The 16698-nt window shown below is 42.1% G+C and overlaps 1 protein-coding gene across 5 annotated transcripts in view; it reads right to left on the reverse strand.

Annotated features, from left to right (window-relative positions):
* VEZT (vezatin, adherens junctions transmembrane protein) overlaps positions 1–16698 on the reverse strand; it is a 201952-nt gene that overhangs the window by 82833 nt on the left and 102421 nt on the right. For all 5 annotated transcript variants that reach the window (XR_011202311.1, XM_069229098.1, XM_069229097.1 and 2 more), the window contains one exon: positions 175–456. Coding sequence is in view for 4 of the 5 variants with exons in the window: in XM_069229098.1 (XP_069085199.1) it covers positions 175–456 (282 nt within the window). In the remaining variant the exon portion in view is untranslated. The remainder of the gene's footprint in view (positions 1–174; positions 457–16698) is intronic.

The raw sequence follows: 16698 nt of genomic DNA on the forward strand, positions 1-16698 counted from the left end.
GTACCAATTCATATAATGCAACAATTTACTCCAAAAGATTCTGTTACAACATGAAAATGACATGTTGCCTAATTTTTCAAAGTACAAGGACACCACCAACTATGGACAATGCACTGAAAGGTTGCTTTCGTATTAAAACCGTTAATGCTATTTTGTTTTACAAGAAATACTCACAGAGTAAACCCTCTCGAAATGACCTCAGTCTCTTGAATAAGTCTTAAAGCTTTCCTCACTAGGTTGGTAAATGCGCGGCTGTCAGCTACAGTCTGCTCCAGCTGTGTCCGGTACTTCTTCAGGCTTATTTGTACCTTGGCCAGTTGCCACTTGCTGACCAGACGCACATATAAAAAGGCAGCAAATGCAGAGAGACCTGGACCCCACATCAACCACGAGGAGACATCCCAAGTGTGAAGCGCAAACAAAGCACTGGCAAAGGCAAGCAGCACAGACACGTCCCTGAAAGAAAAAAACAGAAAAATAGCAGCAATGATATACTGCATTATAACAAGACCAAAAAATAACATGCTAAATAGTTTAATACAAGTGGCAGATAGTGAGATGAATGGCCACTCAGTCCTCATATTTACCTATCCAACCGTATCCCTTTTTTCTCTTACAATATAATTAATTTTCAGTGTCTAGCTTAATGAAAAGCCCAAGTCAGTTTCTTATACTTTTTTCTTTGTCTTTTAATGAAATCCATTTAGGAAGTGAGTTACTAATGTTGGGTCACATGGCAAATGCACAGATGCAAGAATTGTGCAGTATCTATGATGTGATACCCTATGAGAGAGCGTAGTTTAAATATTACCTATTATAGATGTGAAATGCTTATATTTAACAAATGCTGCATTAATAATATTATTCATTGAAACGTATTTTAAACGTGGAGAATTTTTCACATGCATAAACTAATGTCGACTGTAAGTAATAAATGTTTGTATTATGATTAATTGAATATGTTAACACGTACGAAGACTGCATTTATTAGAATTCATAAGCCTTAAGTTAGCGTGAGTCGAAAACTGGCTCTGTAGCTCTCATATTAAAGCGTATTTTTCTGTTTCTCCAGTGTACTGATTTGCAAAAGGCCATGAACCAGCAATTGTTCTTTTCTTCACTTATTTGCAACAATGCAAAATTTTCTCATCCGCATGCTAGTAGCTTTAGTATAAAAATTATGGACTTCGCAACAAACATGGACACTTTCAAGGACATTAAATCGCGGAGAAGAGAACTCTTGACCCGAAGTGTGTGCCAGAAAATGAAGTAACCCCGGATGTGCCACCTACGAAAACGTCAATTATAAAGACCAATTAGAAGCACGAGAAATATCATAGAATGACAAATGTATTACTTAATGTATAAATTGATAGGTTACCGATAGTGGGGTGTAGTGACTGACCAATAGGATTTTGGGGGAATGTATTTCGAAAAAGGGATAAAAACTTATGACACAAGGAACAAACGGCATTAGGTAGGGAATGATATCGATTGCATCCAGAAACTCTGTCACTCTATTTGGTGATTGAGACTTAGACAAAAACCATCCTCACCCTTAGTAGTCCCATTACACTTTCTTCCTTATGAGGGAGGTGTCCCCTGCCCTTAGCTTAGATAGACTGACGGCGATTTAACTGATGTCCTGAAGACGAAGACTGACCCTGTATGCTGACCTATTCCGAGGAAGGTAATTATACCGTTGCTAATGGAAATTCATTTATTTTGCCTTTCCTTTCTAGGTACCAACTGCTGTATGTTTTGATTAGAGACCTTAGTTAGACGTTTTCCAAATTGATGTTCTAAATTGTTTTGCATGAAGCCCAACATGCTAATGCTAATCAGTGGCTAGATGAGGTGTCCATCTTAACTGACGTGACTGACGTGACTGACATGGCGCTATGCTGAACTAAGACCTTTAGGACGTTCTATGTATTTTGATTTGTTATCTTCATATGATTATCTTATATTTGTGATCTTTGCATTGATGAAAACTTATCATAGTCGCCGCTTTGTGATAATGTTCTTTGCTTCTTGGTTTTGAGATTAATACATTTGCTATTAGATTGTAATCAATAGGGAATAAACTTCACAAAACTTCAATAAGGTGTGGTTATTCATTACTGAAAGGTCATGGTTGCGACGAAGATTTATTAATGTCTAAAGTGAAATATATTGTGGTGATATATGTTAACAATATTATTGACATATGGTTTGATGTATTAATCAGTTGTCTCGTCTTACGGTGTCTCACCAATGGGTCCAAAGATTCATCGGCCTAAAACGAGTCCTGATGTGTATAAAATTAACTTAGACGGACGCGTTAACAGTTCTGGTAGCAGAGGGACGGTTTGGCCCTTGGGGGCCCTAGGACGGAGTTTCATTGTTTAATTTGTTTTTCTGTGATAATGCAATTTGGAGAGATGATGGGTTGCTAGGTTCGCCATGGCTTTCCCGGGATCTCGGAGCCTGCCTAAATGAGTTGGGAATGTTCTCGGCGCCATAGTATGTGTGGTTAGGGTCTTTGCGCTTACCTAAGCTTATGTATCTTGCAGGTGGTTGTGAAAATTGTGTGTATTTAGCCCAAATTAAGTGTTGTTTAGCAGGAGTGGGTGTACTCCACAGTATGAGAGTAGGGAAGTTGGCGTACTTCATGTGAATGTAGCGCTTATTGCTCAAAATTATCCACGTGGTTGGTTGTTGTGTACGGACCTGTTGAGGTCTAAGACTCCGGAGTATGATGATAAATGTGGTTTATGTTGTGATCTGTGCGGTTTAATAGGTCAATCGGGCGTGGTTGACAAGTTGAGTTTTGAGTTATGACGTATGTGTGAAACCTTCGATGGAGATTTGACAAATTCTAAAGTGCACTAGAAGGAGTCATTGACAAGTCGAGAGTAGGATTTGCAGGTCGAATTCTGCTTGCGTATGCGGGAACTGAGAAGGAGAGAGTAGCGGCCGAGGCTTCAAGTGAAATCTCTGTAAAGTTCTGAAGCGAATGTGTTACCCTTCCTGTAGTAAACCGACAGATTTGTGTTGTCATTTTAAGGTGCTCGCAATAATTCGCATTAGTTTGTATGAGTTGTAAGGGGTCAGTGAAGAGCGGACGAGCCGCAAGACTTTGTCAGCTGCAGTATGTGTGAGTGTGACGTCAGTGGTGCCGCGCTGCGATAGGTCAGATTTCGAGAGGGGTCGCGCACGGATTGGCTGCTGTCCATGAGAGGCAATAGGTTGAGCAAGGGCAGGTGAAAAGTGTCCTGGGAACTAAGCCATTTCTGATTAAATACGAAATAAAGAATTGCAAAAATGAATTTTGTCAAGGCATTCAAAAGCGCTTTAAAAGGAGACGTATATATTGTTGCAACCGATAGGGAACCTACACCACCTGAGGGTACTCCAGCTTATACAGTTATGGAAGAAAAGGGTGTTGCACCTTGTTTATGGATGAAACAATGGCGCAAATTAACAGAGAGAGAGGGGTGTCTAGCGTTCCCAGAACATGGGACATTTAATCCAAAGGTGCTAGAAAATTTGAGGTGGATGTTAAGTACGCAGAAACCACCTCCGAGACCGGCACAATACGAGGCGATCTGGGACTTGATGGCTATTAAACATAGACAAGAAAGGTTTCAGAGAAGACTAAAAAGGGCGGAAAAATCCTATGCAGAAGCTAGATGGGACAATGAGAACAAAATGTGGAGACGGGGAATTGTAGATGGGTTGAAGTTATTTCCGGCAATAACACAGGGTGAAGAGACACAGGGAAGGAAAGCCTCCTGCAAAACCGACAAAGATTCAGGCAAAACTAAAGAAAATAAAAGGTCCTGGGAAGAGGAAGATGATTCAGATGATGAGGAATTTATGGATAGATTGTTACATGATCGTCCGCCACCGTATGCGGTGAGTGACAGTGCTCCAAGTACTAGCTTGGATCCTGGGAACCAGACGCAGGAGAAGGGAGTTACTGATACGGTACAGACTAGCGATACAACCTCGATACAGAATGGTGTCAGTGTACCCACTGCACCCGACATGCCGATACAGTTACAGCCTCCACCGCAGATAAAAATAATTTACCCTGATGTCCCAGTGCTTGAGACTACCACGAACTTGGTGGTGCCGCCAGACCCGATATATACAAAGCCAAGGTTAATACAGATTGAGTCGACTCCGAAGCTAGTGTCGCAACCGCCACAGCTGATACCTGGGTATAACCCTGTAGCAGGACCACCGTTAGTACCTGTACCGGGTACACTGGAGCAGACCTATGGTGTTGCAGCTCCAAGAAGCTTAGGATCAGGTCAGACACCTGCCGCTATATCGCTAACTATTACTGTTGGTCCCCCGGTGCCGTTGTATGCACAGGATAAAACAGGGACATGTGAACAGGGAGTTATGACTCAGGAAGTGATAAGAGGAGGGCCTATGAGAACTCCACAGATAATGGCCCCGGGAGAACAAGTATATGAACAACAGAGACCCTTGATGGACCTTAGTCCAGTAGGAGCATCTCTCGAAGCAATGCGTCAAGCCGGGTTGGGAGTCTTGACTCCCCAAACTATGAGTACGAATACCTCACATTCTCCAATGATGCATGCAGGGAATATTTCACTGCAGGGTTTTTCAGTACAACAGCTAAATGAGTGGTTAGAGAAAACGTGCACCTCACAGAGGACTACAGTGACCACAGTTGAACCTGAGAAAGAAAAACAAAATGAATACTTGAATTTTGTACGACTAGGGGCAGAAGCTGCCGAGTTAGTGGAAGGAACAATGGGAATAAATAGGTTGGAATCATACACTGAGGCAGAATTGAGGTACTTGTGCCCCAAGATTACCAAAGAGGTGAGCAAAGTACATCAGAAATTAGCGAATTTGGCAGACAAATACAATATCGATATCGGAAACACTAAACATTTAAAAAGAAGCTACAGATTAGATTTTGACTCTAAAGATTTTGAACACATGAGATCTGCAGGCATGAAGGCACACCTGAAAGAACTGTTGCAAAGTGCACAGATTTGGGGTGCATTAGAGAAATGGGAAGGCCGATGGGCAAAGAAAAGAGACAAGGGAAAGGAAGATAGCCCAGGGTCAAATAAAGTTGGGAGGGACCACACCTAATCTAGATACAGTGAAAATCTTACCTATGAGAGAGACAGCTGGTGGTGTTTAAGTGCATGTGCCATGGACTAGAGGAGACATTTTATCCTTTACGAATTATTACCCTAGGTTAAGAGAAAAAACGATTGAGTGGTATCAACAGACAGATAGGTTTGTGAAGCTTGCAAAGTGTCTTTGGGAAGACTTGAATACTTTGTTTGAGATCACTGTTCCGCCAGATTAGTGGCTTGAGTGCAAAAGAGGGGTAGATTGGCCCACGAAGGAGCCGGCAAGAGATAAGGTGACTGGAGCACCTTCAGAAGAGGTGATGAAATATTATCATAAAGTAATTGAGTTTTTGAAACAAAAGGTGCCGCCGAAGGTGACCGATTGGCAGAAAATCGACCGGACCTCTCAAGAGGTTAAAGAGTCAATACATGCGTATTACGAGAGATTATTAAAAGCGTTCAAACATTACAGTGGTACTGAGACTATCGAACCGAAGGACATGAATCATCTTGTGTTTAGGTTCGTCGAAGGGCTGAGGCCGGAGGTCAGCCAGATGATTAAGAATCATTTGATTTGTTGGCAAGCTAAACCGATTGATGAAGTATTGCAGTATGCGAAATACTGTAGTGATGAGATTGAGTTGAAGCAGAAAAAGTTAAAGGAGAAAGTGATGGTAATGCAGATAAGGGCTGCACAAGCTGGAATACAGGGGAATGGAGTTCAGCAAATGATACAGCAACAACCACAAATGAATGGTGTGTTTCAGGCACAGCCGAGAGGTAGAGGTCGAGGATTTGTGAACCGTGGTTCGGACATGAATAATGTTGTTATTCAAAACGACGGTCAGGGAATGAAAAAGATGTCACCATGTCATGCATGCGGGGGCATGGGGCATTGGAAACGGGATTGTCGGAATATGGTGCAGGATGGTGCAGTTCAGCAAAGCATTAATGTCGGTACATTACAAAATCCACGAGGTCCAAAAATGAGACATCAAAACCCGAATTTTCAGAATAATTTGGTACCAATGCCAGGGGTACAACCCATGCAGCAGATGCAAATGCCGCGTTTCCAATCAGTATCAGTGCAACCAATGCAGCAGCAGATTCCTATGGTGCCTAGACAGCAAATGCAATTACCCATGGCTCCCATGGGACAGCAACAGGTGATGCTTTCTCAGAAGGTCACAGGTCAGGTAACCAACCAAAACAACACTGTGCAACAATTCCCATTGCGAGGTGAAAGTGACATGAATGGAGATTGGTCAGATGACAGTTCAGACAGTGAAGAGTGCAGGCTTGCAGCATCTTTAGAGGTGGATCAGAGAGGCCCATATGTAGTAATGGGCTATAGGGTTTCATTTTTGGTCGACACAGGAGCTACACGCTCTACAGTTCGAAGTGCAGAAGTACTGAGATTACCTCTCTCATGGCGCACCATACGAGTGGTTGGTGTGGCAAACCAATATCTGACTAATCCGATTACTGATCCAGTGCAGGTTGAAATTGGTAGTTTCCAAGGCCTGCATAGATTCGTTGTATGCGATTCAAGCCCAGTATCCTTATTAGGAAGAGACTTACTATGTAAAACAAAATGTTCGATTACCTGTTCCAATGATGGAATAGAGGTACAGACAAACAGTGACGATGAGGGAGATGAGAGTCAATTCATGGAGGAAGAAGGAGAGACTAATGAAGATTACCCTTTAATTACTTTATTCCCAATGCATACTTTGATCGACCTACCTGTCGATTTACAAAGAACTGTATCAGAGAAAGTGTGGGATTTGACTGGGAAAGAAGTAGGGTTAATAAAGGGAGTAGAACCAATCAAGGTACAGATAAAGCCGAATGCAGCGTTCCCACAAGTGCCACAATACCACATGACCCAAGATGTTCTCATTGAGGTATCACAAATAATTGCAGATTTTCTCAGACAGGGAGTCCTGAAAGAAGTTTTGAGTAGTCCGTGCAACTCACCCATTATGGGTTTGAAGAAGCCCTGTGGAAAAGTTCGAATTGTGCAGGATTTGAGAAAAATAAACGAAATTGTGATAAAATGCTGCCCTGTGGTACCTAACCCAGCAGTAATAATGTTCCAGGTACCATGTGATGCTGAATGGTTTACTGTAGTAGATCTATCACAAGCATTCTTCTCGATACCCCTTCATGAAGACAGTCAATTTTTGTTCAGTTTTAAATTCCTGGATAAGGTGTACAGTTGGTGCAGAGTTCCTCAGGGGTTTTCTGAGTCACCGTCCATCTTCAATCAGATATTAAAAAAGGATTTGGAACCTCTTGTCCTGCCTTTTAATTCGACTCTTGTGCAGTACATTGACGATTTGCTGATTGCATCTGAAACCAGAGACAGTTGTAAATATGATACCATTGCATTGTTGAATCATCTGGGAAAGAATGGACACAAGGTGTCACCCAGAAAGTTGCAATACTGTCAAAAAGAAGTGAAATACTTGGAACATCTGATTGAGAAAGGGTCCCGAAGGATATCAAAGGAAAGAATAACAGCTGTTTTGCAGATGAATCCCCCAACAACAAAAAGAGATGTCAGGATGTTTTTGGGAATGGTGGGCTACTGTCGCCAGTGGATACCCAACTTCTCGATCATCTCAAAACCTTTAATAAAATTGACAGGAAAAGAAGTCAAGGACGAACCATACAAGATCAGTTTGACAAAAGAGGAGCTTGAATCATTTCTAGAATTGAAGGAATGCATGTGCAGGGCTCCAGCATTAGGAATGCCTGATTATGAAAAACATTTTCTGTTGTTCTGTCATGAACGTGATGCTTGTTCTTTGTCTGTTTTAACACAGGTCCACGGAGATGCAAATCGCCCTGTAGAATATTTTTCAGCTACTTTGGACCCCGTCGCAGCAGCCTTACTGGGTTGTTTGCGAGCAGTTGCAGCAGTTGGTCAAAGCCTTTCACAATGTGAAGGCATAGTCATGGGATACCCCCTGACAGTATTGGTTCCACTTTCAGTTGAAATTCTGTTGACACGAACTAAGACACAACACATGACAAATGCACGTCTCACCAAATATGAGACGATTATACTGGGGTCACCAAATGTCTCACTAAAGAGATGCACTGTGCTGAACCCGGCAACCTTACTTCCCAATGAAAATACAGAAATCAAAGATGGGGAAGAGTTTGAGCATGATTGTCTTGAGGTGACTGAGCTCTGTACCAAACCTCGCCCAGACATACAGGATACTTAGTTAAAAGAAAATGATTGCATTATGTTTGTTGATGGGTCCTGTCTAAGAGATTCAGCAGGAACATTGAGAGTCGGTTACGCAGTATGTACCATAACTGGCATTGTCGAAGCCTCCTGGCTCGAGAAAGTGTTTTCGGCCCAGGTGGCAGAATTAATAGCTCTTACAAAAGCATGCCACGCAGCTGTAAATTTGAAAGTCACTATCTATACTGACAGCAGATATGGATTTGGAATCGTGCATGATTTTGGCCAACTCTGGTCACAGAGGGGTTTCATGACGACCTCTGGTTCTCCTGTGAAAAATGGTGAACAAATAAGAGATTTGTTACATGCGATTCAGTTACCTCTTGAAATTGCTGTGGTAAAGTGCAGTTCCCACACCAGATCACAAGACTTTGTGTCAATGGGAAACGGCTATGCAGATCAAGTTGCAAGATTTTGTGCATTAAACTGTATATCATTTAAGGAGCAGTGGGAATTATTACCACAACCTGAAAACGACACAAGTTTAAGTCTAGCATTACGAGTGGTTGATACCTTAGATGAACTAAAGACATTACAAATTCGTGCTAGCAAAGAAGAAAAACGTTCCTGGCAGAAAATGCGTGTGTACAAAGGGCAGATGATCTGTGGGTTTTAGAAGAGGGAAAACTGGTTCTGCCAAATGGTCTTTTGTCGCAGTTTGCACGGTTATACCATGGGCAGGCCCATTTAGGAAGAGATGCCATGATCAGATCCTTTAAGATTGATTGGTTTAATCCAAAATTCAGACATGCTGCAGAAATTACTTGCCACAGGTGCGTCATCTGTCAACAGATGAATGCTGGAAAAGGAACTGTGGTAACTTTGAGCCACATTGGGAGAGCTGGAGGTCCATTCAACAAAATGCAAATGGATTTTATCGAAATGCCTGTTTGTGGAGGATTGAAGTACGTGTTGGTGATTGTGTGTGTTTTCAGTCATTGGATTGAGGCATATCCCACACGTAGGAATGACAGTCTTACAGTTACAAAACTAATACTCAGAGAATTAATACCAAGGTTCGGGTTTCCGGTTTCTATAGAATCAGATAGGGGGAGACACTTCAACAATGAGGTGATTAAACTTCTGTGTGCCGCACTCAACATTGAACAAAAGCTGCATTGTAGCTATCGCCCTGAAGCATCAGGACTAGTTGAACAGATGAATGGTACCTTAAAATCAAGAATAGCAAAAATGTGTGCTGCAACAAACATGAAGTGGCCAGATGCTTTACCTCTAGTACTGATGTCTATGAGAAACACCCCAGATAAGAAAACAGGACTGTCCCCCCATGAAATCCTCATGGGCAGAGCAATGAGATTTCCAGCGGTACCTGCAAATGCGCTAGTGAATATTACAGATGATATGGTGTTGGATTACTGCAAAGGTTTGGCTGACGTGATCCGCTCTTTCTCTCACCAGGTGGAAGCTAACACGTTGCCACCAATTGGCGAACCAGGACACTCTCTGCAAGCTGGAGATTGGGCGGTTGTCAAGAAGCACGTGAGAAAATCGTGTCTTGAGCCGCGCTGGAAGGGGCCATATCAAGTAATATTGACGACCACAACTGCTGTGAAGTGTGCCGGGGTTCCCAACTGGATACATGCCAGTCACACAAAAAAGGTAACGAGTCCTGTTGAAGAGGAAATTGAAGTCTCGGTACACCAACTTCAGAAAGAGAACTCTCAGAGTCAGAGATCAGTCAAGAAGGAACTGAGACTACCAGAGAGCCCACTGAGAACAGCCTTGTCCCTCAAACTGTCAATGAGTTCGAGAGAGGTGACAGAGTGCATATCTCAGTTGAGGCAGCAGGAGAACTAAGTCAAGGAGAGGTTCTCCCAGAAGTAGACGAATACGATTTAGAGCCCGAACTCAGCATAGAACAGGAAGACGAAAGAGACGGAGAAATTGTGGATACAAATCAAAACGAGTCAGAGTCTCCTGAATCAGTTGCAGGTCTGTCAAGAGAAAACACCATATCACAAGAGGAGGGTGCTGTCCAACGTCCTGAAGAGAAACATCGAACCAAGACACACAGAGGTGATAATTGGCCAGACAAGTCACATCCTAAAATAAGAGAGGTATCAAACGAGACAATAATAGAAGAAAATGATACTTCACAAGCAGATGATCTGAGTGAAGGAGAACAACAAGGTGAACGAAGGCTAAAAAGGAAGAGAATAGCAAACAAAAGATATACAGGTCCTGAATGGGCATATGCTACAACCTCTGAATGGCAACAAGAATTTTTAGCATTCTGCTTTGATCGAGAAATACCAGGCCAATACTACGGTACCTGAAGATATTCAAAGGGAAAATTCTGATAAAATTGAAATCGTGAAAAGCTGAAAAGAGAAAGGGTCTTTAGAAACTACCGGAAAGTGACCCTAAACCTGGATTTGGCTTTAAAGAAACCTGATTGTGACAAGCTGCTAACCTGAATTGACGACAAGGTCCTGGAGTGAATGAAGACGTTGTGATTATAATAAGAAAAAAAAAAAAAAGAAAAAGAGTTTGCTTCTCAGAGTTGATTGTGGATCTGCTATTCTGATTCTATACAAACATGGCTTTCAGTAGCAAAGGATGTAAGGTGTGTGGTTGGTTAGGTCTTATAATAGGTGTTGTATGTGCAGTAATGATTGTGGGAGTGATTGTGGGAATGCCATGGAGAGAGAGAGAAACTATTAATGCAACTTCGAAACCTGAAACTACCACTACTAAACTATCACCGTGGGAGAGATTTGAGCAAGACGCAAGACATATGCATGAGGGAACTAATGCAAAAAGGGAACTTTCTACTAACGTCTTCTAAAACTTGTTAAATGAGTATGTGGAAACTATGGATGCGAAAGATTGTTATGTATGTACTAAAATTCCTTCGTCTGTGCAGGAGGGAGTCACTTATCATAGCCTCCCTCTTACTTATGGAATTAGTTGCAGCTTGCTATTAACAAGATTCTATAATCAAGAGCATGTGCAATACTTTTATTCAAATTTGGATGATGTGTTTTCTTTTGTGCCTGTGATTGAATTCCTAAATGAATTAGCTAAAGAGCATGATATTAAAATAGTTAGAGGAGTCTTTGAGCCAACACTTACATTTGGAACTGCTTATGCACATCGCAATAATTTGACTTGCTTATTGTCTCCTGTAGAGAAAAGCTTTTTAGATCACACAGATGATAGACGCAAAGCACTGAAAGAAAGGTTAGAAAAAGGCCTAGAAAAACGTACTTATGCAAATGATTATGCTTATACTGCAATTAAAACACAAGGCAAATTAGCTATAGATGCATTACACGTAGGTAGACTCTGTATATATAGACCAAAATCCGATCAGGACAATTTGTTTGTGGGTACGAGTGAATGTAGGCATGTGTTTTTGTTTCAGAGTAAATGGACCTTTATGTTAAATGGACAAGACCCAGCGATTCCTGGAATCTATTACATCTGTGGGTTGAATGCATATTACTGTCTTCCTAAGGGATGGTATGGGACATGTTATTTGGGAATAGTATTTCCAAAGATATACCAGATTGATGACTTAAAACAAATACCTAAAACTTCTGAATTACAACATCCCAGACAAAAACGAGAATCAGTGGCGGCTGTCATTGGTGATATATTTGGAGCCATAATCCCATCAGTAGGAGTTATCTTGAATTCTATGAAAATTCAAAAGTTGTCTACTATTGTGGATAACATGCTGACAAATTTTACAGGAGCTATACTCCTGATGGATACTGAACTTGCTGCAGAAAGAGCTATGACTCTTCAAAATCGGCTTGCTTTAGACATTCTTTTAGCAAAGAGTGGAGGTGTTTGTAAAATGCTTAATGAGCGTCATTGTTGTTCATTTATTCTAGATAACAGTAAGAAAATTAGAAACATGCTTACTAACCTTACCAGAGATAGTACAGATTTGAAGGATCTCAAAGAACTTGGTGTTTGGGAAAAATTTGGAAAAGGAATTGCCCGAGTGGGAAGCTGGTTTACCAACATTTGGAATGGGGTACTTGCAAAAATTATGATGGGTCTATTAATTATTTTAATTTGTTTATTAGGATTATGGGGAGCTTGTAGAATCAATGACAAGGTAAAAAGAAATTGGACTAAAATAACCAAAAGAATTGAAGAAAGTGAAAGAGAGAAAATGTTCAATGAAATATGGGAAAGCTCACATAAAGGGCAAGATGTTGAAATGCGTATTATGCACAAGGTGAAAAATTAAGATCAAAAGATTGTGTGATGACGAGCGTCATCAGAGGAGGGACTGAGAGAGCGTAGTTTAAATATTACCTATTATAGATGTGAAATGCTTATATTTAACAAATGCTGCATTAATAATATTATTCATTGAAACGTATTTTAAACGTGGAGAATTTTTCACATGCATAAACTAATGTCGACTGTAAGTAATAAATGTTTGTATTATGATTAATTGAATATGTTAACACGTACGAAGACTGCATTTATTAGAATTCATAAGCCTTAAGTTAGCGTGAGTCGAAAACTGGCTCTGTAGCTCTCATATTAAAGCGTATTTTTCTGTTTCTCCAGTGTACTGATTTGCAAAAGGCCATGAATCAGCAATTGTTCTTTTCTTCACTTATTTGCAACAATGCTAAATTTTCTCATCCGCATGCTAGTAGCTTTAGTATAAAAATTATGGACTTCGCAACAAACATGGACACTTTCAAGGACATTAAATCGCGGAGAAGAGAACTCTTGACCCGAAGTGTGTGCCAGAAAATGAAGTAACCCGGGATGTGCCACCTACGAAAACGTCAATTATAAAGACCAATTAGAAGCACGAGAAATATCATAGAATGACAAATGTATTACTTAATGTATAAATTGATAGGTTACAGATAGTGGGGTGTAGTGACTGACCAATAGGATTTTGGGGGAATGTATTTCGAAAAAGGGATAAAAACTTATGACACAAGGAACAAACGGCATTAGGTAGGGAATGATATCGATTGCATCCAGAAACTCTGTCACTCTATTTGGTGATTGAGACTTAGACAAAAACCATCCTCACCCTTAGTAGTCCCATTACACTTTCTTCCTTATGAGGGAGGTGTCACCTGCCCTTAGCTTAGATAGACTGACGGCGATTTAACTGATGTCCTGAAGACGAAGACTGACCCTGTATGCTGACCTATTCCGAGGAGGGTAATTATACCGTTGCTAATGGAAATTCATTTATTTTGCCTTTCCTTTCTAGGTACCAACTGCTGTATGTTTTGATTAGAGACCTTAGTTAGACGTTTTCCAAATTGATGTTCTAAATTGTTTTGCATGAAGCCCAACATGCTAATGCTAATCAGTGGCTAGATGAGGTGTCCATCTTAACTGACGTAACTGACGTGACTGACATGGCGCTATGCTGAACTAAGACCTTTAGGAGGTTCTATGTATTTTGATTTGTTATCTTCATATGATTATCTTATATTTGTGATCTTTGCATTGATGAAAACTTATCATAGTCGCCGCTTTGTGATAATGTTCTTTGCTTCTTGGTTTTGAGATTAATACATTTGCTATTAGATTGTAATCAATAGGGAATAAACTTCACAAAACTTCAATAAGGTGTGGTTATTCATGACTGAAAGGTCATGGTTGCGACAAAGATTTATTAATGTCTAAAGTGAAATATATTGTGGTGATATATGTTAACAATATTATTGACATATGGTTTGATGTATTAATCAGTTGTCTCGTCTTACGGTGTCTCACCACTGGGTCCAAAGATTCATCGGCCTAAAACGAGTCCTGATGTGTATAAAATTAACATAGACGGACACGTTAACACCTATATTATTTTCTGCACTGCAGTGGATCTACTAATCTGCCACCGTGCAAAAATGGCATTTAGTAGGGCTTTGAAAATGGCTGCCCCAATAACGTTTCTGGGATATGGATTTAGTGTGCAAGTACCTACGAATGTAGGGATGAAAGGCAGAAAAAACATACTTACACCCATGCATTCAATTTCACCAAATGGCAACTTTTTTCAATGCATTTTGTAAATAGGAAGAGTGCAAGGCTCGTCTGGACCGCCCTCTGTTCCCACCCCACTCCCCCGAGGAAGAGAGATAACGTAACAGATTGATACTACTCCTTTTCAGGTGCTGGTGTCCCATCAATGGATTGTGAACACAACAGCTTTGGCAAACCGATAATACTCTGTATTGTGTTTTCAGAAAGAGGGTGCACCCCTTTCAGATCCCCTCAATTAATCTTAATGAGTTACAAAGTGCACATTGCAAAAGCATCTCAGACTCGTGAAAATCCATTGCACATGGATTTTTGTGGTTACACACTGTGTGATTCGGTGAATGGCAAAGTACATCAGGTTCATAGTTGTAAGTAACATTATTGCTATGAGACATATACATTCACTGGAAAAAAACAAAGGTTACAGGGATGTTATAGTTAGATTCAAGTTTTACTTATACAAAACCATAGAAGTTTAGCAGTTATAGTTATACTTATGTTACAAAACTATAACTCATGACTTAAAGTTTCTTAACGGCACAAGTTATAATTTCTTCATATAAGTATAACTATAACCCTGACGCCCCCGGCCTGGCTTTGTGGCAGCCCTTCCATGGAGGGTTCCCGCCATGCAAAGCCAGGGTTCCCCTACTGTAAGGAAATGCCTCCTTGGCATGGTTACCCCCTGACTTTTTGCCTTTGCTGATGCTAAGTTTTGATTTGAAAGTGTGCTGAGGCCTGCTAACCAGGCCCCAGCACCAGTATTCTTTCCCTAACCTGTACTTTTGTTTCCACAATTGGCACACCCTGGCCACCAGGTAAGTCCCTTGTAACTGGTACCCCTGGTACCAAGGGCCCTGATGCCAGGGAAGGGCTCTAAGGGCTGCAGCATAACTTATGCCACCCTGGGGACCCCTCACTCAGCACAGACACACTGCTTGCCAGCTTGTGTGTGCTGGTGAGGACACAACGAGTAAGTCGACATGGCACTCCCCTCAGGGTGCCATGCCAACCTCACACTGCCTATGCAGTATAGATAAGTCACCCCTCTAGCAGGCCTTACAGCCCTAAGGCAGGGTGCAATATACCATAGGTGAGGGCACCAGTGTATGAGCACTGTGCCCCTACAGTGTCTAAGCAAAACCTTAGACATTGTAAGTGCAGGGTAGCCATAAGAGTATATGGTCTGGGAGTCTGTCATACACAAACTCATTAGCATCATAATGGCTACACTGAAAACTGGGAAGTTTGGTATCAAACTTCTCAGCACAATAAATGCACACTGATGCCAGTGTACATTTTATTGTAACATACACCCCAGAGGGCACCTTAGAGGTGCCCCCTGAAACCTTAACCAACTACCCGTGTAGGCTGACTGGTTTTAGCAGCCTGCCACACTCGAGACATGTTGCTGGCCACATGGGGAGAGTGCCTTTGTCACTCTGTGGCTAGTAACAAAGCCTGTACTGGGTGGAGATGCTTATCACCTCCCCCTTGCAGGAACTGTAACACCTGGCGGTGAGCCTCAAAGGCTCACCCCCTTTGTTACAGCACCCCAGGGCATTCCAGCTAGTGGAGTTGCCCGCCCCCTCCGGCCACGGCCCCACTTTTGGCGGCAAGGCCGGAGGAGATAATGAGAAAAACAAGGAGGAGTCACTGGCCAGTCAGGACAGCCCCTAAGGCAACCTGAGCTGAGGTGACTCTGACTTTTAGAAATTCTCCATCTTGCAGATGGAGGATTCCCCCAATAGGGATAGGAATGTGACCTCCTCCCCTTGGGAGGAGGCACAAAGAGGGTGTAGCCACCCTCGGGGCTAGTAGCCATTGGCTACTGCCCTCCCAGACCTAAACACACCCCTAAATTCTGTATTTAGGGGCTCCCCAGAACCTCAGATTCCTGCAACCTAAGAAGAAGAGGACTGCTAAGCTGAAAAACCCTGCAGAGAAGACGGAGACACCAACTGCTTTGGCCCCAGCCCTACCGGCCTGTCTCCCCACTTCTAAAGACACTGCTCCAGCGACGCTTTCCCCAAGGACCAGCGACCTCTGAATCCTCAGAGGACTGCCCTGCTCTAGAAGGACCAAGAACTCCAGAGGACAGCGGCTCTGTTCACCCAAGACTGCAACTTTGTAACAAAGAAGCAACTTTGAAACAACTTGCGTTTCCCGCCGGAAGCGTGACACTTGACACTCTGCACCCAACGCCCCCGGCTCGACTCGTGGAGAACAATCACTTCAGGGAGGGCTCCCCGGCGACTGCGAGACCGTGAGCAGCCAGAGTCCCCTGAGCCCCCACAGCGACGCCTGCAGAGGGAATCCCGAGGC

The sequence above is a fragment of the Pleurodeles waltl genome, chromosome 4_1 (assembly GCF_031143425.1).
Source record: "Pleurodeles waltl isolate 20211129_DDA chromosome 4_1, aPleWal1.hap1.20221129, whole genome shotgun sequence".
Taxonomy (NCBI): Eukaryota; Metazoa; Chordata; class Amphibia; order Caudata; family Salamandridae; genus Pleurodeles; species Pleurodeles waltl.